The sequence below is a fragment of the Oncorhynchus mykiss genome, chromosome 26, assembly GCF_013265735.2.
Source record: "Oncorhynchus mykiss isolate Arlee chromosome 26, USDA_OmykA_1.1, whole genome shotgun sequence".
NCBI classification, from domain to species: Eukaryota; Metazoa; Chordata; class Actinopteri; order Salmoniformes; family Salmonidae; genus Oncorhynchus; species Oncorhynchus mykiss.
The window spans coordinates 35,990,141-36,015,783 of record NC_048590.1 but is presented as its reverse complement, the minus strand read 5'-3'; the positions used below and the strand labels follow the sequence as shown (position 1 = coordinate 36,015,783).

The window sequence follows — 25,643 nt, the reverse complement described above, 5'->3', positions numbered from 1 at the left end:
GGGATGAGACATTGTTACTAATTTCTAAATAAAGACAGTTTGTTATTTAGAATAATTTATTTATGTTATTAGAGTGAGAGAAACCAAAAACCTACAGTCATCTCATGGGTCTCCCAGTCGAGGCCAGCACAGGTTTTGAACCAGCACCTGTAGCAACACAGCTTGCACTGCCTTAGACCGTTGCGCCACTCAGACACTGTGCAATGTGCCCGGTCAGGAGTGGGCTATACTACTACAGTAAGAGAAAAATAATCCTGATAAAATAAAATTATGAAAACCTTTGTGTAATAAAAGTTTTAGTAAGTAATACTGAAGTCGTGCACAATTATCAGTTTCTATTTAGGTTTATGTCACCCATTCATTGTCAGTTAGAGACACAGTAGGACCCAAAACATAATCAGTGCTCTAACTACCCCTTGCGCTGGTCTGGAGCAATGAAGTTGTGATGCAGGATACCGTACTTAAACACAAATTAACTAAGTAACGAAGGATAATCTCAAAACTTTTAGTGGAGCAACCACATTACAAGACTGAAATCTGTTTTTTTCTAATGAGCAACAGAAAAACACACGTGACAGTCGAAATGTTCAGTGGCTCTTTAAACATATGTATATTTACCTTGACCACCATGTAGAAGCGCCAGTCCTCCCTGAAGCCCCCACTGGACTTCTCCTGGCTCCACAGGGCAGAGCTCATGGCTGTAGGGGCTGGGGCAGCTGGGGCATAGCAGTGGGAAATACAGGGTCCGCCTGTCTAACTAACCCAATATGAAGCCCCTCTCTCTTCCCTTTATGGACGTTCCTCTATCCCCAAAGCAGTGACAGGGGCATAGCAAGGGTGAGAGAGAAACTAGGCCTACCACCTGAAGGGAAGGTTGTCTGGTTAGAGAGTAGACAGAGAGGGTGTTATGGTCGCTCACAGGCTCCTGCTGGCCTGGGGTGCCCTCTTAACGGGCTCAACTGTCTGCCTGCATGCCCCAATGTACGTCGTAGGACCTGTGTACGAATAGAAAGGCATGGTGTTATTATGACTATGTTGTTAAAAGGTCATGGAATGCCTCCAGGTTAATTCTATTAAATCACTGACTTATCATAAATCCCAGAGCAATTTCTCACCCCCAAAAAATTGGCCTATGGCTAGGCTAACCCAAATAAGCATGGAGTTGTTTTTTAAAGATTTGCTAGAAATTGGCCTTTTTGGGAAAACAACAAAACATTTAGGCAATACAAATCTGGGATAAGCTCTGAATAAATGGCATTCAAAGATTAAAATTGGTATCTAAACAAACAGGATGTAGTCTCATTAGAATGTAGGGCTAGTATCTGAGTGAAGCCTGATTGCACCATTAGCTACAGGCTGCTACTCTACCTCATAAACCTGACGGTGAAAACCAGTTGAGCACAAACATGATTAGGCCTAACCTAGTGTACTACCGGTATCTTGCAACCAAATAGGCCAAAAAAAAACAAAAAAACATACTACCTGTATTCTGATTCCTGACAAACCTATTTCACTTTTTGACAGATCCCTTTTGATTTGAACAAAACCTTCCATACATATTTGCCCATTGTAGAAGTGCTCAGGAAGTGACTTTGTAGCTGAATGCCAAAACATTCAGGAGATAAAGGTGCTCAAAGTTGACTTATTTTGCATACCCCACCATACCATGAAACATCAATGTCTTCATCACTGAAAAAGATAAAGGGTTTGGGATTGTTATAATTTAAAAAGCTTACAAACAGGGTTGTCAAACTATTTAATAGTTTCTGGAAAAAGAAAATGGCAATTATATTACGCTTCTTTTCAAGAAATAATAAAATAGTTTGACAAGCTTTTAAATGATATCAAGCTGAACCACTTATCTTTTCCAGTGATGAAGACACGGATGTCTCATGGTGTGGTGGGGTATGCGAAATGGGTCAACTTTGAGCACTTTAATCTCCTGAATGTTTTGGCATTCAGGTACAAAAAGTAACTTTCTTAACACTTCTTCCATGGGCAAACATGCATAGAAAGTTGACAGGGATGCTGTCCAAAAACTGATTGAATTCAAATGGCTGTACCCTGAAGGCAATTTTGAAGCATGCAGACAATATGCTCAAAACCTGTTGATACTCTCCTCTTAAGATGAGAAATGGGTGATGCCGCACAGGCCTTGGTCCTACTGTCAATATTAACACAAATGGATTCTAAGCCAAGCGTTAGTCACACACTGTTATAAACATATTACTCAAAACCCATTTTGGATTTCCCCTAGCTGTGTGTTAAGGGAGCTGTGAGGGGGAATTCACAGACTAAAGCAGTCAAACGCCTCTTCCTGACAAACAATAGAGTCACCGCCACTGTAATACAGGGTCAACCTGTTTGACCAACCCAATATGAAGGGGGGGATCCAAGCACCTCTGACATGACTCCTCTTTATGGTTCTCTGGCCACTCTCACATCTAGGCTATTCACACCTCATGTCTGTGCATCAATCAAGCAACTTGAGGCTCTCGAGCGGTGCAGCGGTCTAAGGCACTGCATCTCAGTGCTAGAGGCTTCACTACAGACCCTGGTTCGATTGCAGGCTGTATCACAACCAGCCATGATTGGGAGTCCCATAGGGCTGCGCACAATTGGCCCAGTGTCGTCCAGGTTAGAGTTTGGCTGGGGTAGACTGTCATTGTAAATAAGAATTAGTTCTTCACTGACTTGCCTAGTTAAATAAAGGTTCAATAAAACATTGTTTTTCTTAAATCAATGACAGGGTGCCGCTGTGGTAGCCTTGGTTTGCATTGCAACTCCACTTAGGCTGTGCATCTGTGCTTAACATCAATTTTCACAGTTCAAATTTCACAGAGGACTTGTTGTTTATCATGCAATGTTGACCATGCCCCTGTTTGAGCTTAAGGAGGGAGCATGGGGTGAGCAAAAGAACATGACAGACATTTACTATGTTGTGATGTTATTCTAGCAGTCTACCATAAGGAAGGAGTGAGGGCAAAAGGCCTATTGCCCTTTCAAAATACACATAATTGAATGACCCTTGGTCAACAACATGCACTACTGCATGGGGTGGGTATAATTTCTGGAACGTTCGAACTGGAATCTGTTCCAAAAACTTCGTAAATATCAAGGTTGCCAACAAACGCATATAAAGTTGTATAGCGGCAGAATAAGATACCGGGTAGGGAGTGGGCTATTTCATTAAGTTTTTCACTCACCACGTTTATTCCGAAAAAGTCTTTCCTCACTCTGGTAGCTTATGGACAAACATTAAGAATCAGCTACGTCGTGAGTTGATGTCTATTCGGCAGCCAGTTAGCTAGCTACGTGAATTGATCATGCTACTTTGTATGCGTTGTTTGTTGACAACCTTGTACTTAACAACGTTATTGGAAGAGATTCCTGTTGGAACGTTCCACAAATTATACCAACCCTACTGCACGTCAGATAATGCCCAAGTAAGAAGCACTGCTTACTTGGGCATTATCTGACATGACAACTACTTCTGAAAGTAGCCCACTGGTCCCGTTTGCTTTGCCTTTTAAATTAACAGTGTGAATGTGTGATGTACAATGTAGCCACGTACTGATGGTGCAGATATCCTGAATATAAAATTACTGGGATGCAACACTGATTATCTAAACACACCATGCTTCCATTTTCAATCACAACATTCAAAAGCCCCAAAAGATTAAATAAAATATTATTAACAGCAGAGTAATTGTATCATTATTGCAGTTGTCTTGCCAGTTCCATCAGTGACATCACTGAATAAAGCCAGTCAGCAGCAGCGAGTGATGATGACGCGTGAGAGAAGAAGGAAGAATGTGTCACTGCCAGGCCTTGCTAAATCATGGCTGAGGAAGGACACTGATTGAGAAAACACCCATGGAACATGTCAATTAGTGTAAAACTGCACATATACTAGGACACGTTTTGCTGTAGGGCTAGCTAGCCAGTATAGCAAACCATGCGATATTTGATCAGGTGCATCCATATCATAATCTGACGTATGACGAGGGTAGCAAAGACGAAATATTGCTATCATTATGACATAATGTCGTTAGCTAGCTCGTTTTCTTACCTTATTCAAACGTCAGTTCGATGCTGGAGTGTCATGTCACCTGCTCATTCCAATGCTGTCCTTTCGTAGCTGAGGTTGTGATTAACTGGCTAGTTTGTTGATAGCAAACCAGCTGAGAACTGATATGACAGCCTCGAAATTAGCTAGTATGGCTAGCTAGCTGCCCCCATGCAACACAGAGCCTGTTATCTACGGCATTTAATGTAGATAACTATTTTTCTGAACGACTCTTTGACTATACTATTAAATACTGACAGACAAACGAAATCAGGCCTTATAGCGAGAGGAATAAATATTATTTACAGAACCAATAGACACCGAAATATTTGTCGCCTGAGATTATGTCAATTTAAAAAACCCATTGGCCAATCTGCATCCATCACAAGTGCCAATTGGCTGGGCTTCAGGTTAGTCATTAAGTCCCACCCCCCGGGGTTTTCCCACGAGTTTGGTTGACGGGTATTGAGGAATCTGCGAATAAGGGGTTCTCTACTAGCATTTTCAAAACCGTGCTACTCGTCTCTCTGGCAGACGGTCTTCCCTAGTTACCACAGCCACAAAGTTTTAAAGCCCACATATTTCTACAATGTTTATTCTTAAAAAGTTAATATTAACCTAGCCATAATCTTAACCACACTACTACCCTTATGCCTAACCTAAAATGAAAACCAAAAGGCACATTTTTGTTTTCGTGAATTTTTACGAAATTGCCCATTTGACGTTGTGGCTGTGGTAACTAGTGATAACCCTGGCAGACCCTGTACACTAGATTACTGATAGGGGGCGCTGTGTTGAAGCCACTGTGCCTCCATCTTGGCCTGATCTTAAAGTGATACCCTCTATACGCAATATTCCAGTCAAGGAAAAAGTAACATACCTTGGGAGTACTATATATAAGCATCAACAGGAAAGATGTTTATTAAATTTCATACCTATTATTGAAAAAAAACTCAAATAAATTGAACCATTGATTGCAGAGGGATTTATCCCTGATAGGTCGAGTATTGCTTTCTAAAGCTGAATGTATCTCCAGACTTACTTATGCAGCCCAGCCGCTACATATTGACAACAAAATAGTTAAAGCTGTTGACCATATGCTTTTCAACTTCCGCTGTAAAAATCATACACATTATATTAGGAAATCTGTCGTTATGAACACATAAGAATATGGTGATTTTCCTACTTTGAATAATACTTTTTAAGATACATTGTGCTAAACATTTCTTAAAGAATCCAATTTCAATTTGAAATTTCATCCCTCATTATAACTTTTCCCGTTTTGGTGGCCTCAATTTTAAGTTACCTTGTAAGTAGAACATTGATAAGATTCCTACAAAATGATCTTATTTTCATAGACAAGTATTCTTAGCGTGGTCGTTGTTATATTAACACATTTCTTCCCCTCATAGGTATTCCATTTGGAACAATAAGGACATTTCTTCCCCTCATAGGTATTCCATTTGGAACAATAAGGACATTTCTTCCCCTCATAGGTATTCCATTTGGAACAATAAGGATATTTTGTATAGAAACAAGTCTTCATTCTTTTAGAACTGGTTTAATAATCATATCCTGCTGGTGAGCCAACTTTTTGATGCAGGATTGTTACTCAATTTTTATCTTGTTACAATATCCCTGTTACACCTAGAGTTCGCCATAGTCTTTGATGCTATTCCTTCTGGAACTATCATGTTGTTTAGAGGTGTAACCAGACCTCACCTTCTTGACCTACCCTCACTTAATCCAGTTGACTCTCCAATAGGAAACATTTGTTTCTGCTTACTCCCTCAGAACAACAGATCTATACGTGCTTTATTTCAAAGGGATATTGTATCCCTTCCTTGTCACAATTTACTGGAATACATTTGTCAATAATATCTGTTGGAAAAAAGTCTGGTTATTAACACACAAATACCTGCTTGTTAACAAGGTCAAAGAGGTCTCTTTCAGAATAATCCATAAGTATTACCCTTCGAATCATTACCTGAAGAAACTCAAAAAAGACATTATTAACATGAACTATACTTTTTGTGTTGAGCATCCAGAAACAGTTTTGCATTTATTTTGGCATTGTCTACATGTAAAGAAATGATGGAAAGTTATTCATAGTTTTATAACTGTTAATATTCTTGATGATGTTGTTTTTTATGGGAGAATGTGCTGCTCAGTTTCCTTAACTATAATAAGGATAATGAAAAACAATTTTATCTCATAAATCTAATTGTGCTAATGGCAAAATGTCATATTATAAATGTAAATTAAATATATGCAATTTTATCCTTGAAAGGTTTAATTGAAATACTGTAGAATTCCATATTCCTATGGAGGACTGCTCCTACTGGGGAGTGCCAATATGGCCGACCAGTGGCTTCAAAGCCAATACAATGGCCAATACAAACCATCAGCAGTCCAGGGTTTATATTCATAATTGATTGCCTCCCACATTAACAGTGCTGTTGACAGGTCTGGGATCCACTATACTGTGACTTGTACAGTGTACACAGATTAATGTCATTCAAACCAGGCATGTGTGTGTGTTGACATGCAAAGGACTTGTTATGAATGCAGAAGGATGTGCAAATATTGATAAAAGCAGCATGTGAATAGGACTAATGTAATCACTGTTAGTGATTCCCTGATAAAATAAGAGTCATGTTACCACTGAATCAACCCATGTTATCAAACATACTGGCACTTCCAGTCAGTGTACAATAGGGTAGGGTACATAAGAATGCTGATGTACCAGTTCAAAAACCTGACTGTTATTTGATAATTAGCCAGAAAAAATAGGGTCACACACAATGGTGCTTAAATAAAACAAGTGTCAGACCAGTTCCTTAGCATACAGCATGGTGTCACTTATCACAATGACTAATATGAAAATAATGCTACCAAACAAGCTGCCTGTAGTAGCAGAGCAGGTCAGAGGTTGCTACTTATTGTGAATGGATAAAACAAGCTGCCTGTAGCAGCAGAGCAGGTCAGAAGTTGCTACTTATTGTGAATGGATAAAACAAGCTGCCTGTAGTAGCAGAGCAGGTCAGAGGTTGCTACTTATTGTGAATGGATAAAACAAGCTGCCTGTAGTAGCAGAGCAGGTCAGAAGTTGCAACTTATTGTGAATGGATAAAACAAGCCGCCTGTAGTAGCAGAGCAGGTCAGAAGTTGCTACTTATTGTGAATGGATAAAACAAGCCGCCTGTAGAAGCAGAGCAGGTCAGAAGTTGCTACTTATTGTGAATGGATCAAACAAGCCGCCTGTAGTAGCAGAGCAGGTAAGACGTTGCTACTTATTGTGAATGGATGAAACAAGCTGCCTGTAGTAGCAGAGCAGGTCAAATAAGTTGCTACTTATTGTGAATGGATGAAACAAGCTGCCTGTAGTAGCAGAGCAGGTCAGAAGTTGCTACTTATTGTGAATGTATAAAACAAGCTGCCTGTAGTAGCAGAGCAGGTAAGACGTTGCTACTTATTGTGAATGGATGAAACAAGCCGCCTGTAGTAGCAGAGCAGGTCAGAAGTTGCTACTTATTGTGAATTGATAAAACAAGCCGCCTGTAGTAGCAGAGCAGGTCAGAAGTTGCTTCTTATTGTGATTGGATGAAACAAGCTGCCTGTAGTAGCAGAGTAGGTCAGAAGTTGCTACTTATTGTGAATGTATAAAACAAGCTGCCTGTAGCAGCAGAGCAGGTCAGAAGTTGCTACTTATTGTGAATGGATAAAACAAGCTGCCTGTAGTAGCAGAGCAGGTCAGAAGTTGCTATTTATTGTGAATGGATCAAACAAGCTGCCTGTAGTAGCAGAGCAGGTCAGAAGTTGCTACTTATTGTGAATGGATAAAACAAGCTGCCTGTAGTAGCAGAGCAGGTCAGAAGTTGCTACTTATTGTGAATAGATCAAACAAGCTGCCTGTAGTAGCAGAGCAGGTCAGAAGTTGCTACTTATTGTGAATGGATAAAACAAGCTGCCTGTAGTAGCAGAGCAGGTCAGAAGTTGCTACTTATTGTGAATGGATGAAACAAGCTGCCTGTAGTAGCAGAGCAGGTCAGAAGTTGCTACTTATTGTGAATGTATAAAACAAGCTGACTGTAGTAGCAGAGCAGGTCAGAAGTTGCTACTTATTGTGAATGGATAAAACAAGCTGCCTGTAGTAGCAGAGCAGGTAAGACGTTGCTACTTATTGTGAATGGATAAAACAAGCTGCCTGTAGTAGCAGAGCAGGTAAGACGTTGCTACTTATTGTGAATGGATAAAACAAGCTGCCTGTAGTAGCAGAGCAGGTTAGAGGTTGCTACTTATTGTGAATGGATAAAACAAGCTGCCTGTAGCAGCAGAGCAGGTCAGAAGTTGCTACTTATTGTGAATGGATAAAACAAGCTGCCTGTAGTAGCAGAGCAGGTCAGAGGTTGCTACTTATTGTGAATGGATAAAACAAGCTGCCTGTAGTAGCAGAGCAGGTCAGAAGTTGCAACTTATTGTGAATGGATAAAACAAGCCGCCTGTAGTAGCAGAGCAGGTCAGAAGTTGCTACTTATTGTGAATGGATAAAACAAGCCGCCTGTAGAAGCAGAGCAGGTCAGAAGTTGCTACTTATTGTGAATGGATCAAACAAGCCGCCTGTAGTAGCAGAGCAGGTAAGACGTTGCTACTTATTGTGAATGGATGAAACAAGCTGCCTGTAGTAGCAGAGCAGGTCAAATAAGTTGCTACTTATTGTGAATGGATGAAACAAGCTGCCTGTAGTAGCAGAGCAGGTCAGAAGTTGCTACTTATTGTGAATGTATAAAACAAGCTGCCTGTAGTAGCAGAGCAGGTAAGACGTTGCTACTTATTGTGAATGGATGAAACAAGCCGCCTGTAGTAGCAGAGCAGGTCAGAAGTTGCTACTTATTGTGAATTGATAAAACAAGCCGCCTGTAGTAGCAGAGCAGGTCAGAAGTTGCTTCTTATTGTGATTGGATGAAACAAGCTGCCTGTAGTAGCAGAGTAGGTCAGAAGTTGCTACTTATTGTGAATGTATAAAACAAGCTGCCTGTAGCAGCAGAGCAGGTCAGAAGTTGCTATTTATTGTGAATGGATCAAACAAGCTGCCTGTAGTAGCAGAGCAGGTCAGAAGTTGCTACTTATTGTGAATGGATAAAACAAGCTGCCTGTAGTAGCAGAGCAGGTCAGAAGTTGCTACTTATTGTGAATAGATCAAACAAGCTGCCTGTAGTAGCAGAGCAGGTCAGAAGTTGCTACTTATTGTGAATGGATAAAACAAGCTGCCTGTAGTAGCAGAGCAGGTCAGAAGTTGCTACTTATTGTTAATGGATGAAACAAGCTGCCTGTAGTAGCAGAGCAGGTCAGAAGTTGCTACTTATTGTGAATGTATAAAACAAGCTGACTGTAGTAGCAGAGCAGGTCAGAAGTTGCTACTTATTGTGAATGGATAAAACAAGCTGCCTGTAGTAGCAGAGCAGGTAAGACGTTGCTACTTATTGTGAATGGATAAAACAAGCTGCCTGTAGTAGCAGAGCAGGTAAGACGTTGCTACTTATTGTGAATGGATAAAACAAGCTGCCTGTAGTAGCAGAGCAGGTCAGAAGTTGCTACTTATTGTGAATGGATCAAACAAGCTGCCTGTAGTAGCAGAGCAGGTCAGAAGTTGCTACTTATTGTGAATGGATCAAACAAGCTTGCCCACACTGTTTACATCATAGAGAACATCACATCCAACATTATCCATAATGTACGTAAAAACATATAATAACCTATAAATAACACAACTACCATTTTAAGGGAAATGCTACTGAAGAAGTTACATAAATTACTTGGCATCATCAGAATGTAAGCCTGGGTTCCCCGCTGTGTCATCTCCTCCACCTCTTCTCGGCTGAGCTCATTACCTCTCAACCTAGAAAGAAAACAATTATTCACGTAACTCTAATTTACTGTCTTTGGATTAGAGACCTTCTTAAGTGATTTGAGATCCAATCTTCACATGTATTGAGAGGTATGGCGAGGCATAGGAGACTACAGCATACTGTACTGTATGTATAGGACATGACACTTTGTAAATTACATGATCAAAGTATTATGTTAACATACCACACTGCCTTCACACTAGTGTTGCTTTCAAGAGCCAGTATTAGACACTCCACACCTGTTCTTGTGATGCAGTTTTTGGTTAACCTGTGGAGGGCATGAGAGAGCAGGGTGAAAGATGTGTTTAGTACAACCACAAATCTACTGCACAACCACAACTATCAAAATGTCAGTTGAGGCTAAACGTAATGTGGGTGGCTGCAAAGTCTTTTTCACTATTCAGGATGTGCTATCAATATACTCACCACAGCTCCTCTAGCGTATTGTTCTTGATGAGTGGGGCAAGAGCACATGCTCCTGCACTGCCAACACCATTGTCTACCAGGCTGCCATGAAACATACATCTGATAGTAAGATTTATTCCTATGTTGAAGTACTTTAATGATAACAGGGATGTCTGGACATATTACTGGGGGAGAGACTGAGGTTCAATCGGTCACTACAGTTCTTGGGATAGGAAGCAGACTACCCTATCTCTCTGAGAATGACAAAGTTGTTTTTATGCCTATCACGATGCTGTAATAATATATCTGTATTAGCTATTGCTATGTGAGGTAACATTGTACAGTATCTTATATGTTGAGAGTTGAAAAATATCCTCACTTTAGAGAGAGAAAATTCTGCTTTATCTTCAGGAGCGAAGCACTCTGTGCAGGCATCCGTTAGCTTGTTGTTGAATAGCCTTTCAGAGATATTAATCAAGATCAATAAAGGTTATTCATCAGTTTTTACATCTGCATATTTGACTTAGAACATTTACAGCCACCATGGCCTAGCTATAGGTCTCCTGACAGTGGAAAATAGATTTGGCCATACTCATGCAATCTTCTGAAAGCGCTCACACTGGATGCCTTTTTCAATCAATTTGCAGATTCCCTCATCTGATATGTTATTGTGTCTCAGGCTGAGGGAGTGAAATAAAACAAATCGTATTATTAGGCCTTAGTTTAGTGTCCTGTGTATTATGTTACTGGCACAAGGTAATGCTAAAATAATCCCATAGTGATTGCCATGATAAATACACTTACTATACAGAGTGGCAGACATGCAGGCAAGGCAGCAGCTGCTCCACCCCAACGTCTCCTACATAGTTGTAGTCTAGCTGAAGCCCCACAGGGCTTCTAAGGTGCTGGAGCACGTAGGCCAGTGCAGTACACTCCCCAGGGCCTATGTTACAATAGGTCAGCTTCAGGTGTTCCACCTCTAGCTTAGCCATAGTGTCTCTGGCGATCCTGCTATCCTGCATCTCATGGATGCACTTGATGAGCCACACGAAGCCCGGCATGGCATGCATGCTCTTCTTCTCCCCCTCCACGGGCCGAGGGATGGATTTAAAGTGCTTCTGTATGCCTTTGGACAGGCACCACCTGCTTGGACTTCCTGTCCAGAGTGGGCCCAGGGCAGGAGAGGAGCAGGAGGCTATGGTGGCGCTGAGACAAGAGCCCAGACACAAAAGTAGCTGTTATTTGGAGGTTTGGGGTCTCTGCTGCCGTATTGGCCTCCTTCAAGGCCCCTTCTTGTTGGGTCAAGCAGTGCTCCAGACACGCTCTGTGAAAGCCAGGCTGTTGCTGCCTGTCCTGGGGCTGAAAGAGCTTAGGGATGGTGGAGCGGTCCGAGTTATTGTTCAGGACAATGTAAAGAGCAGCAAAGAAGCACTGCATGGTAATGTGCAGGAATTTAGGAACACAAAGAAAGTACAAATAAAGTCAAATAAAAAAACAACAAAAAAAGATCTGTCAGTTATAGTGCACTTCATACATTCATCATCATATCATCATATTAGTTACATTGACATCTTTGAATTAGACCTTTTCCAAGTACGAAACCCATTTCTCCTAGTATTCTTGACCTCTCTCCTGTTGAGAGCGCAATGCTTGACGCACAACGAAGAGCTGCTGGCAAAACACACGAAAGTGCTGTTTGAATGAATGTTTATGCACCTGCTTCTGCCTACCACCGCTCAGTCAGATACTTAGATACTTATATGCTTGTATGCTCAGTCAGATTATATGCAACGCAGGACACACTAGATAATATCTAGTAATATCATCAACCATGTGTAGTTAACTACTGATTATGATTGATTGTTTTTTATAAGATAAGTTTAATGCTAGCTAGCAATTTACCTTGGCTTACTGTATTCACGTAACAGGCAGTCTCCTTGTGGAGTGCAATGAGAGAGAGGCAGGTCGTTATTGCGTTGGACTAGTAAGGTAAGGTTGCAAGATTGGATCCCCCGAGCTGACAAGGTGAAAATCTGTAAATCTGAAAGAGACAGTTAACCCACCGTTCCTAGGCCATCATTGAAAATAATAATGTGTTCTTAACTGACTTGCCTAGTTAAATAAAAGTATACATAAAAAAAAGAAATCGGCAAATCGGCGCCCAAAAATACCGATTTCCGATTGTTATGAAAACCTGAAATCGGCCCTAATTAATCGGCCAATCCGATTAATCGGTCAACCTCGAGTCTCTAATATGTTCAACCATGTTTCATCAGTTATTTCAATGTTAAATTCCTCCTCCCATTTCTTTTAAATATAGTTTGTGGAATGTTTCTTTGAGGGTTGAATACCCAAGTAGAGATTTGAAATAGTTTTTTTGTTACTCCCCAAGTTGTATGCGTTAGTGAATACTTGGATTAATTTTGGAGGTGCTCGAGGGTCAGTCACTTTTATCTCCCTTGTTTATCCAAGCCATGTTTTTTACTTAGGTCCTGGAAGTTATCTAGGTTCCCATTCCTTAGAATTGTACTGAATGATATGATGCCTTTCTACGTCCATTGTTTAAACCTGCTGTCCTGAGTTGCAGGGATGAAGCTGGGGTCGTATGCGGGCCAACTCAGCAGTTTGATCTCTCTGTCTAAATTATTTTCCTTAACTACCCTAAACCATGTCTTCAGAAAGATATTAATCCACTGATTTTGTCTATTGTATATTTATTTTACCATGTCCTTATTTCCCAAAACTGACTGTATGGGTATCTCTGTCAAAGTAGTCTCAATCTTTCCATTTGGATTCGTATTCTGAATTGCACCAACACACCCTGAGGTCTCAATTGGGCTGACACATAATCATCTTTTAGGTTTGGTAAGGCCATACCCCCACAGTTTTTTGGTAACTGTAATGTTGTATATCTAGTTCTTGGTCTCTTACTGTTCCAGATAAACCTTGATATCCGTTTATCCTATTCCCTAAACTGTTTAGGCAGGATTTCTATGGGCAGTGACTGGAACATATACAGTAACCTTGGCAGGATGTTCATTTTGATTGTTTCAATTCTACTACTAAGATCTAAGGGAAGTGAATTCCACTTGTCTAGGTCATCATATATTTTCTTGTTAATGTGATCGTAATTCATGCAATAAAGTTTGGGTGTATCTTTTGGTAAATTTACTCCCAGATATTTAATGGATGAGGAGGTCCAGGTGAAGTTATACCTACTCTTCAGCTCTTCCTGTGGGGTATAATTATATACTAGGGCTTGTGTACGTTAAGCACATACCCTGAATATGTTCCAAATGTTTGTAAAACATCCATCAATCTAGGTACACTTGAGCCTGGGTCTTCAAGGAATAAAAGAATGTCATCAGCAGACATGCATATCTTATGTTCACTGCCTCTTATTGTTATTCCTTCTGAGGTTGGGTCCTGTCTTATTGCCTGTGCTAATGGTTCGAGGTACAAGGAGAAGAGCGCGGGTGAAAGATTACAGCCTTGTCTTGCCCCTCGCTCAAATTTTATCGTTCGTGTCAAATGTCCATTTATCTTTATTCTAGCGGTCAGACATGAATATAGTGTTTTTATGCACTGTATCACTTCTTTGTTGAAACCAAATCTTTCCATAACTTGGAATAGGTAATCCCATCCCACTGAATCAAATGTTTTTTCTGCATCTAGGCTGATTAATGTTGCACTTATCTTATTCTGAGTAATGTGGTCCGTGACATGTAGTGTTCTCCTTATATTGTCCTGTGTCTGCCTATTTTGTATGAAACCAGTTTGATCTCTGTCAATCAATTCTGGGATTCTGTTCTCCATTCTTTTGGCTATTATTGATGCATATAGTTTATAATCTGTGTTAAGAATTTGGATGTGATCTTTTTTGTTTTTGGGTCTTTTATTTTGAAAATGGTATTCTGTGCTTGTTGTTTCCTGAGTCTCCATGCTAGTAATTTGGTTGCCTTTGAGCCTGCTTCATAATATCATTGTTTCAGGAACCTAAGCTTTTTCTCTACTTCTTCTCTATAAATCTGGTCAATTTCCTGTTTTACCTTTTAAATCTCTTGTAATATAAGAGGGTCTTTGTATTGACTATGAGATCGTTCTAAGTTTCTTAGGGTTTCCTGTAATTTCAGCAGTTTCTGTGCTTTAATATTTTTCTTGAGAGATGATGTGGCTATGATCTTCCCTCTAATAACCGCCTTAGCTGCATCCCACAATATAGCAGGAGATACTTCCCCATTATCATTATTCTCCAGATAGATGTTCAATTCTGTCTTTATTTATTCCTTGAATGCTGGATCATTCAGCATGCTTGTATTAAGTCTCCATATAGTATTTCTTGGTTTGCTATCAAGGTGTAGAGTTAGGTAAACTCCATTATGATCTGATAAGTCGCTCTGCCCGATCCTACAATCCTTAAGCCTGTGTCTATCTGCACTCTACATAAAAAAGTAGTCTAACCTGGAGTATTCCGTGTGGCGAGCTGAGTAAAAAGTATATTCCTTATCGGTCTTGTGGGTGTCATGCCATACATCGAGCAGTCCTAGATCCTGCAGTATCCGATTGATCTTTTTGGCAACTAGGCTCATTTTCCTATTTTGGTTTGTGCTGTCCAATTTTGAGTTTAGAATTGTGTTAAAGTCATGTCACTCCCTGGGGGTGCATATACATTAAATAATGTAACTTCCTTGTTATCCAGTTTACATTTAACAAGTATAAATCTACCCACCTTGTCTTTTATTTCTGACATAAACTCAAACTTAACTGAATTTGGGATCAAGATTGCAACTCCCCTTCTACCCATTTTGTAAGAAGAAAAAAAAGTGTTCCTATATCCCATTTTCTTGAGTTTCTTGTGTTCAGGTGTGGATAAGTGAGTTTCCTGCCAGAATAGTATGTCAGCTCTCTCCCGTTTCATCTTTGCTATAACCTTACTTCTCTTGACGGCACTCCCCAGTCCATTTACATTGAGACTTCTGACCTTAAATTCCAGATGATGCATCGATATAAATAAAAAAAAACTGTGCACCATATCTGCCTGCTTATCATGAACCGAAAAATGAATGAAAAATCAAGAACGATAATAAAGTAAACCAAAGTAGGAAAATATTTTGGTATTTGGACTCCCATGTCAGAGGACTGTCTCTTGCCTCTGGGGTTTGAGGAGATGAACCTGTCCGCAGGAGGGGCCCCTCGCTCAGATATGAAAATGTGTGACGTAGTCACAAACAAGACCTGGTGGAACCGAAAATAATAAGGGCGTCTATTTTGTCGCTTATACACATCGGCTAATTACAAGTGAAAACTATATCGGTCATGCTTGCATATCATGAATCCTCCCCTTGATATGACGTTTTGTCACCCCGTTGTCAATGTGTCATTAATCCTTAGCTAATATATATGTTATTAACATGATGCTACTTAGTGTGTTCGTAAAGAACACATGCTTTTGGCTACTCACCCTTGTTCAGCATTGGGGGAAAATAGGGGATATATTTTACCTATTGCAATGTCAATCGTAACAACCCAAAGTCTTAACAGCTCGCGGTAACTATTAATTCTGTTAAATCTGATTCAGTGTCTTACATCTTCCCGTTGGAAATGCCTGAGTCTCTCTCGGATGTGAACGTTCTCTTGCCGAGATGGTTTCCCTCTTTCTCCATGACCCTGCTTGTCAACAGTGATCCATGGGAGAGCTTGCTTGAGTCTTTCCGCTGGTGATGTCGCCTTTCTCCTGGCGGTATACTCCACTGGGAAGCCCCTTGACTTCAGGTCCTCAGCCGCCTCGTCTGCATGCTTGTATGTAACCAAGTTGTGTAATATCATTGTGCTCTACATCATACCAGGCATGTAGACATAAATAAAGCTGTTATACTGGTCTCAGGGTGCGGTTGGTTACCTGTTGTGAGGGGGTGAACACAAGTAGCTGCACTTCATCGCAATCAGATGGTGTAAAGCTGCCTGTTCCAGCAGGAACTCCAGAGCTCCTTCAATACGGTCAAATAGCCTCCTCACCGGCTTGGTTGGGTTGTGTATCAGAGGATGCATGACTTTCAACCTTCGTCTCTCCCGTACGGGAGTTGTAGCGATGAGACAAGATAATAGCTACTAAAAGAATTGGATACCACGAAATTGGGGAGAAAAAGGGGTAAAATTCAGAAAATTAAAAAATTAAAAAATGATCTGAATCTATGTAATGATCTGTATCTTTGCAATGATTTGAATCTATGTAATGATCTGTATCTATGTAATGATTTGTATCTTTGCAATGATTTGAATCTATGTAATGATCTGTATCTATGTAATGATCTGTATCTTTGCAATGATTTGAATCTATGTAATTATTTGTATCTCTGTAATGAATTGTATCTATGTAATTATTTGTACACTGAATGAATGAAATATTCTTATTAAATACTTTTTTCTTTACATAGTTGAATGTGCTGACAACAAAATCACACAAAAATTATCAATGGAAATCAAATTTATCAACCCATGGAGGTCTGGATTTGGAGTCACACTCAAAATTATATGTGGAAAACCACAGGCTGATCCAACTTTGATGTAATGTCCTTAAAACAAGTCAAAATGAGGCTCAGTAGTGTGTGTAGTTTCCACGTGCCTGTATGACCTCCCTACAATGCCTGGGCATGCTCCTGATGAGGTGGCGGATGGTCTCCTGAGGGATCTCCTCCCAGACCTGGACTAAAGCATCCGCCTGGACAGTCTGGACAGTCTGTGGTGCAACGTGGCGTTGGTGGATGGAGTGAGACATGATGTCCCAGATGTGCTCAATTGGATTCAGGTCTGGGGAACGGGCTGGCCATAGCATCAATGCCTTCCTCTTGCAGGAACTGCTGACACACTCCAGCCACAGGAGGTCTAGCATTGTCTTGCATTAGGAGGAACCCAGGGCCAACCACACACCAGCATATGGTCTCACAAGGGGTCTGAGGATCTCATCTCGGTACCTAATGGCAGTCAGGCTACCTCTGGCGAGCACATGGAGGGCTGTGCGGCCCCCCAAAGAAATGCCACCCCACACCATGACTGACCCACCGCCAAACCGGTCATGCTGGAGGATGTTGCAGGCAGCAGATTGTTCTCCACGGCGTCTCCAGACTCTGTCACATCTGTCACATGTGCTCAGTGTGAACTTGCTTTCATCTGTGAAGAGCACAGGGCGCCAGTGGTGAATTTGCCAATCTTGGTGTTCTCTGGCAAATGCCAAACGTCCTGCACGGTGTTGGGCTGTAAGCACAACCCCCACCTGTGGACGTCGGGCCCTCATACCACCCTCATTGAGTCTGTTTCTGACCATTTGAGCAGACACATGCACATTTGTGGCCTGCTGGAGGTCATTTTGCAGGGCTCTGGCAGTGCTCCTCCTGCTCCTCCTTGCACAAAGGCGGAGGTAACGGTCCTGCTGCTGGGTTGTTGCCCTCCTACAGCCTCCTCCACGTCTTCTGATGTACTGGCCTGTCTCCTGGTAGCGCCTCCATGCTCTGGACACTACGCTGACAGACACAGCAAACCTTCTTGCCACAGCTCGCATTGATGTGCCATCCTGGATGAGCTGCACTATCTGAGCCACTTGTGTGGGTTGTAGACTCCGTCTCATGCTACCACTAGAGTGAAAGCACCGCCAGCATTCAAAAGTGACCAAAACATCAGCCAGGAAGCATAGGAACTGAGAAGTGGTCTGTGGTCACCACCTGCAAAACCACTCCTTTATTGGGGGTGTCTTGCTAAATGCCTATAATTTTCAACTGTTGTCTATTCCATTTGCACAACAGCATGTGACATTTATTGTCAATCAGTGTTGCTTCCTAAGTGGACCGTTTGATTTCACAGAAGTGTGATTGACTTGGAGTTACATTGTGTTGTTTAAGTGTTGAAAGCTATGATCCCTTATTGATGCCACTTGTTAAATCCACTTCAATCAGTGTAGATGAAGGGGAGGAGACAGGTTAAATAATTATTTTTAATGCTTGAGACAATTGAGACATGGATTGGGTATGTGTGTGAAATTCAGAGGATGAATGGGCAAGACAAGATTTAAGTGCCTTTGAACAGGGCAGTAGGTGCCAGGCGCATCGGTTTGAGTGTGCAAAGAACAGCAATGCTGCTTTTCACGCTCAACAGTTTCCCGTGTGTACCAAGAATGGTTCACCACCCAAAGGACATCCAGCCAACTTGACACAACTGTGGGAAGCATTGGCGTCAACATGGGCCATCATCCCTGTGGACCACTTTTGGCACCTTGTAGAGTCCATGCCCCGACAAATTGATGCTATTCTAAGGGAAAAATGGGGTGTAACTCAATATTAGGAAGATGTTCTTAATGTTTTGTACATACATCAGTAATGAGTCCATTCAAAACAATGCTCATACATCCTTTAGAACGGCATCACCTGTGAAGAGCTGTGCCTACATAGCTTACCTGTTTGAAAGCAACTAGGAGCAGTAAACAGGTCTCATCTCCCTTGGTGTACACCAGATCTAGTAGCACCCTTGTGTTGGCACACAGAGCACAGCCTGGTACCCGTACATTCTGGTAGTCCTCCCACAACAGCATGCCTCAGGACAGGAGTAGGTCCAATACACTCTCGAGACCCTCAGAAGAGCCACCACAGCACAGGGCATGCAGCAGCTCCCTGCTCTCTGCCGCAGGACCAGCTGCCGGCACTCATACAGACGTAGGATCTTAATTTGAGCCAACTTGCTAGAGCAGGAAAATAATCCTGCAGCAAAAGGAAATGTGAATTATTATGTGGATTATAATTAATGGGCATTTTAGTAGGGATTGTTACATTTTTTGTTAGGGCAAATCAAGTCTGAAAATGCACACAGGCACAGCTCCAAACCTGACACCGCATCATGTCAAACTCATATGGTTTACTCTCTTTTCCTCAGTGATGTCAAGGAATAAAAATAAATTAATCAATAAAAAAGGAAATGTATGAATACAATCCAAAATGTATCACACATTTCAATACGATTGAAAAATACAACATACTTCATATGTAAAAAAGCAGTATTGAACGGTTTATGCAAATTCAGTCTACGATTGGATAATTTGTATGTTTAAGATAATGACTAAGGTATTCCACCCTGAAACCATATAATTGTATGAAATGTGTTAGAGTCATAATTCAATATGTGTGTGACTAGGCCATTGTGTTACTATTTCACAATATGAGCTGAGTATAGTTGAGACATTCAAGGCCAACTGAACTGTCGACTTGTGATAACTCTGAAACCAATAACAGGAAAGAGGCCTCCCCAACCTAGGTAGGGGACTAACTGTTAGAAAGGGTTAGGAATGGAATAGGAGGGACGCCATGTGCGACTGACATGTTTTCCGTTTGCTCCCGTGGTATTCTTAAAGTTTATGTGAATTCTGCAGCAGAACCGTATTTATTTTCAAATATTAATTTGGTGATCCCTTTCCGTAAAAACCAAGACTACTTTGCTTCCGAATGTCAGCATGTCGACCAAACATAAGGCCAAAAGCATGACTTTGAGAAAACCCGGCCTACAAGACCCGTTCTCATCACCGCACCTCTCCTGAGTCTGAGGGCCCGAGGACGCACACTTTACCCGGGGGTGCAGCTTGGCCTGGCGGCGCTGAAATGAACATTCTCGAGGTCATCAAACTACTACGCTCTGAGATAGTTGAAATGAAAACAGAGGTGGTTGCTACGATTGAGGCCAGAATACAGGAGGTTTCTGATACTTTAAAAGCAGATTTAACCATCCTGCGGAACGAGACTGTACCAGCAATCACATCACTCAAAACAACAACTGCGTCACACACTACAACGATTGCAGCACTGGAGACCTCCGCTACTAATGTCTCCGACTTAACTACATCCCTGGAGGAAGTTAAACGCCTAGCTGCGGATTTGAAAAAGGTGAAGGAGAGCTGTGTGAGTTTAGAGGGATTCTCTCGCCGCAATAATCTGAGACTTGTATAGGTCCCAGAGTCAGAGGAAATGCATCGCGCCACGGATTTCGTTTCAGGGCTGCTGAAGGATGTTCTTGCCTTAGATGAAAAGCCCCTGATTGATCGAGTCCACCGGTTGCTGCGCCCAAAGCCCCGGGATGGGGAGAGGCCCCGTGACATAATTCTTTGAGTGCACTTTTTTCATGAGAAGATGGAGATCCTCCGACGAGCCCGCAATACCACTCTGAGCTTTCAAGGACAGAGCTTCTCCATCTACCAGGACTACTCCCCCACTGTTTCCAGGCAGCGCGCAGCTTTCGGACAGGCCAAACGAGTACTTCGGGACCATCCAAGTGTGAAGTATGGACTGCAGTTCCCGGCCCGTTTATGGCTATCTCATGAGGGTAAAGACTACACATTTGAATCTCCGGATGAGGCTATGGCTCACATTTAATGTCACATCAAGAAGTCTTGAACATGCTCATGGTTCAGCAACTGTTGCTTGCAAACTGTGGATAGTAAGTAACCCACCTGTTGTACAATTATGTTTAGATATAACAGGCTAGTCTTGTATAATTGGCGAAACCATTCAGGCTTATTTGATGTGATCTAATGTTTTGATTATCTAGTGTGCGTGCCTTACAAGCATTCAGTCATTTTAATTTAATTGTATTAAGCTTTTACTTAACTCCTGTGTTTCTAGGCTGTCTCGCTCACCTATTCAGTTTGTTTACACAGTGTCTCAGTGACTCAAAATATTTTTGGTTATTTGTTTACTGCATCCGTTTGCATTGACCCAGTAAACAGTAAATGTCTCCCGAGGCTACACGGTTTTTGGGGTCTCACTTCAATTTTAAAAGTTTTGAGTGTAATTTATGCCCAGCAAACGTTCAACGTTGCACACACGTAGTTTTTTGGTATTTGGTTGTAAGCTGTCTCAGCGTCAACTAGACTACTATTATAATTACTATTATTTTTTGATTGTCTTACTACGATTTCCTTACTTCCAATTCGATTTTTGGCTGAGAGCCTTTATACATTTTATTTATTTTCTCTCTCAATGCCTGTTATAAGACTGGGAATATAATTATATACATCTACAAGTGGTGCTTTTGTCATTCCGTTTGCACAAGGGATTCGCCTTTTTTACATAAAAATCTTTCTTTTTGCAACTTTAAAGAGCGGGACTGTGGGTTTAGGTTTAAGACCGCACTCTCACAGACATACTGTGTGAAGAGAACATGTTCTATTTAGGCTTGTACCTCGTTTGGGGAGGTATTGTCTGGGATGGGGGGTGGGGGGGCAGGTTAAATTGTTCAGTTCTAATGTTGTCATTCTGTCTTTTTAGTTTTTTTTCTGTACTTTTTCCAAACATCTACCTCTGTACATTATTACTCTGAGACAAGTTATTCTGTGGGTTTTGGGCACTTATTGCTTTTCCATTATATGCTCTAATGACAGGGTTGAATAACGGGAATGCCCAGGGGGGCCGGAATAATGCGATCAAGTACATTTCATGGAACACCAAAGGGGTTAATAACCCGGTGAAGCGTAAGAGGGTGTTGACACACTTAAAGGGTTTGAATGCAAATATTGCATTTCTACAAGAGACTCACTTGAGGACTGGTGAGCATTTTAGGATGCGTAAGGACTGGGTTGGTCAAGTGTTCCACTCGAACTTTCATAGTAAATCAAGAGGTGCTGCTATTCTGGTTGATAAAGCTACTCCCTTTGTAGCTTCTGAGGTTATTGCTGATCCTAAGGGACGATACGTCATTTTAAACCGGTGAACTGTTTTCTACCCCTCTTGTTTTGGCTAGTGTTTATGCTCCCAATTGGGATGACACATGTTTCATTTCTTCCTTTCTGTCTGCTATGCCCAATTTAGATTCTCATTTGTTGATTTTAGGGGGGGATTTCAACTGTAAAATGTCCCCAGTTCTTGACAAGTCCTCACAAACAAATACAGGCCCATCTAAATGTGCCCTACTTATTCAATCCTTTCTTCAGAAATATGCTATGTTTGAGGCCTGGCGTTTCCTACATCCTACAGATAGACAGTATTCCTTTTATTCTCATGTTCATCAAACATACTCCCGGATTGATTACTTATTTTTGGACAAAAAACTTCTGCCTAACCTTCGGCAGTGTACTTACGAGAGTATTGTTATCTCTGACCATTCACCATTAGTGCTTGAACTAGAGATTCCCCAGCGACCTCCTATGTGTTATCAATGGCGTCTCAACCCCATTTTACTCTCAGATAAGGAGTTTGTCAATTTCATTTCTTCTGAAATCACCTTATTCCTAGAAACTAATTCAACACCAGGTATGTCCTGCTCTACCATATTGGAGTCTCTCAAAGCATACCTACGTGGCCAAATGATTTCTTATACAGCCAACCAAAACAGAGTTAGCTCTCAGCGACTTCGGGACCTGAGCGAGTCCATAGCCACATTGGATGAGAAGTATGCTACGGATCCTTCCTCTGATCTGCATAAAGAGCACCAACTACTCCAATCTGAATTTGATGAGCTTTCTACCAGGCAAGCTGAACATTACTCTTGCGAGCTCGATACAAAGTCTATGAACAAGGCGACAAGGCCAGTAAACTCCTTGCGCATGAGATCCGTAAATCTGAGGCCTCACGTTTAATCACACAAATAAGGACCCCGTCTGGTGCCACCACAGTTATACATAAAGAGATCAATGATCAATTCAAACAATTTTACTCTGCGCTATACACCTCTGAACCCTTTGCTGATTGACTCCTTCTTTAATGGCTTGAATATGCCTTCAATTGATACAGACTCCCATGACCGTCTAGAAGAAGAATTTACGCTTGAGGAGATTGCAACAGCAGTGTCCACAATGAAAAGTGATAAATAACGGACAGACGGTTTTCCAACCAAATTTTACAGGATGTTTTCTGGTCTGCTTTGCCCATTCTTGTCTTGACTATTTGCAGAGTGCCTTAATACTTCAAAGCTACCGCCTAGTCTTTATCAGGCTTCAATTTCATTACTATTAAAGAAAAACAAAGACCCCCTGGAATGTGGATCCTATCGCCCAAGCTTTTAAACTGTGATTACAAAATCCTAGCTAAGCTTTTAGCCATCCGTATGGAAGGCTTGCTGCACCAAGTAATACACTCTGACCAGACTGGCTTTGTGAGAAATAGGCATTTATTTTTCAATATTAGGCGCCTTATGAATATACTGTACTCCCCAGCGTGGTGGTCTCACTTGATGCCGAAAAAGTGTTTGACCGCGTTGAGTGGGATTACCTAACAGCTGCCCTTTATAGATTTGGCTTTGGCCCCAAATTCATTGCGTGGATAAAGATGATTTATTTTTCTCCCATGGCTTCGGTACGGACTTATAACTTGTCCTCTGACTATTTTCCCTTGCACCGCGGATCCAGAAATGGTTGTCCACTCTCCCCCTTGTTGTTTCCTTTGGCAATCGAGCCTTTCGCCATTGCACTACGCTCGAATGATGCCATTCAAGGCATAATCAGGGCGGGCTGGGAGCAGAAAGTCTCGCTATATGCTGACGACCTCCTTTTGTTTATCTCTAACCCTGATACCTCATTGCCACGTGCCCTATCTGTTCTTAAAAAGTTTGGATCAATCTCACGGTACAAGCTGAATCTAGGCAAGAGAAGGTTGCTTTAAAGTGCTCTTTTACAAGTTCTCAGTTTAGGATTGTCCGTGATCAATTCACCTACTTGGGAGTAAAAGTGACAAAGAAATATTCAAATTTGTTTCAGGAAAACTTTGTTGCTCTAGCAGACAGTTTGAAACAATATTTTACTTTTTGGAATTTGCTACCCCTTTCTCTTATCGGAAGGATTAATGTCATTAAAATGAATGTGTTGCCCAAATTTTTATATTTATTTCAATGTTTACCCATTTTTATTCCAAAATCTTTTTTTATTTCATTGGATCAAACATTCATGCATTTTATTTGGGATGGCAAGGTACCACGGATTGGTAGAAAACATTTACAGAAGCCTAGGTCATTGGGGGGTTTAGCTCTACCAAATTTTCAGACATACTACTAGGCTGCAAATTTCAGAGCCCTTCTGTACTGGCTGCAGACTGATCCTACTGGCCCTAGACCACTCTGGGTCCAGATGGAGTCTGAATCGTGTAAACCTGCAGCACTTTCCTCTGTGTTGTGCTCGCCTCTCCCAGTGTCCCTAGGCAAAAGGTGTGTCAACCCAATTCTAAAGCCGTCTCTTAAAATTTGGAATCAGTTCCATTTAGCCTTTAGCCTCCGAGGCTTTTCTCTTTCAGGCCCAATCAATCAGAACATTTTATTTCCTCCATCTTTGAATGATGGGGCTTTTGGCATTTGGCACTCACTAGGCCTCTCCTCGCTAGCCCAATTATTCTTTGATGATACATTTGCCTCTTTTTCTCAGCTGCAGGAAAAGTTCAATCTCCCCCAATCCCACTTTTTCCGCTATCTCCAGACTAGAAACTTTATCAGAGCTAACACACCTGGATTTCCCCATAGGCCTGCTATGGAAAGCATCTTGGAGTTGAACAAGCTTCCTAGGGGCGCAATTTCAGATGTATATGCAATCATTCATGACTTACAGAACCCTTCTTTGGTGCCTTTAAAGACTCAATGGGAAAAGGATTTGGGGGAGGAACTTGGAGAAGACACCTGGGAATCTGTGCTGCACAGGGTGCATTCGTCCTCTTTTAGCACTAGACATAGCCTCATTCAATTCAAGGTGGTTCACCGTATCCACTGGTCGGGGGCCAAACTTGGAAGAATACTCTCTGATTTTGATCCTACATGTGTCAGATGTAAAGTGGAACCAGTCACACTGTTGCATATGTTTTGGGGCTGTCATAAACTGTCAGATTTCTGGGAATTAATATTTAAATGTTTCTCTGATATATATGACACTGTTATAGATCCGTCTCCCCTTACAGCCCTTTTGGAGTACTGCCCATGGGTACCCCCATATCAAGAATCCAGTCGGACACTGTTGCTCTTTTAGCTAGACGGCTAATACTACAGAACTGGAAGATGGCAGCTCCCCCATCTTATAAATATTGGGTGAGAAACTAGAAAAATCCATGGTGTCACAATTCAATTCACGTGGGAACCCCAAACTGTTTAATGAGTCTTGGGCTCCATTCCGATCTTTCTTTAAACAGTCCATCCTCTGATGGCATTCCAATTAAAACTAAAATAAGTCTGTATTTGACCCCCCTGTGACTTAAGGGTTGGAGGAGCTTCTCTCTGTGTTTTTGCTGGGGGGGCATTAAGGTCCATGTGCTTATTGATTG

General features: G+C 41.5%; 1 protein-coding gene and 1 pseudogene across 2 annotated transcripts in view; both read right to left on the bottom strand.

The window, feature by feature from the left end:
- LOC110506735 (ubiquitin carboxyl-terminal hydrolase CYLD) overlaps positions 1 to 4,458 on the bottom strand; it is a 31,122-nt gene extending 26,664 nt beyond the window's left edge. For both annotated transcript variants that reach the window (XM_021586568.2, XM_021586569.2), the window contains exons 1-2: positions 4,073 to 4,458; positions 619 to 995 (exon numbers count right to left, since the gene is read on the bottom strand). In XM_021586568.2, coding sequence (XP_021442243.1) covers positions 619 to 696 — 78 coding nt within the window. In that variant the 5' untranslated portion in view covers positions 697 to 995; positions 4,073 to 4,458. The remainder of the gene's footprint in view (positions 1 to 618; positions 996 to 4,072) is intronic.
- Positions 916 to 21,721, bottom strand: LOC110506121 (annotated as a pseudogene).
- Between the last annotated feature and the right edge of the window lie 3,922 nt (positions 21,722 to 25,643).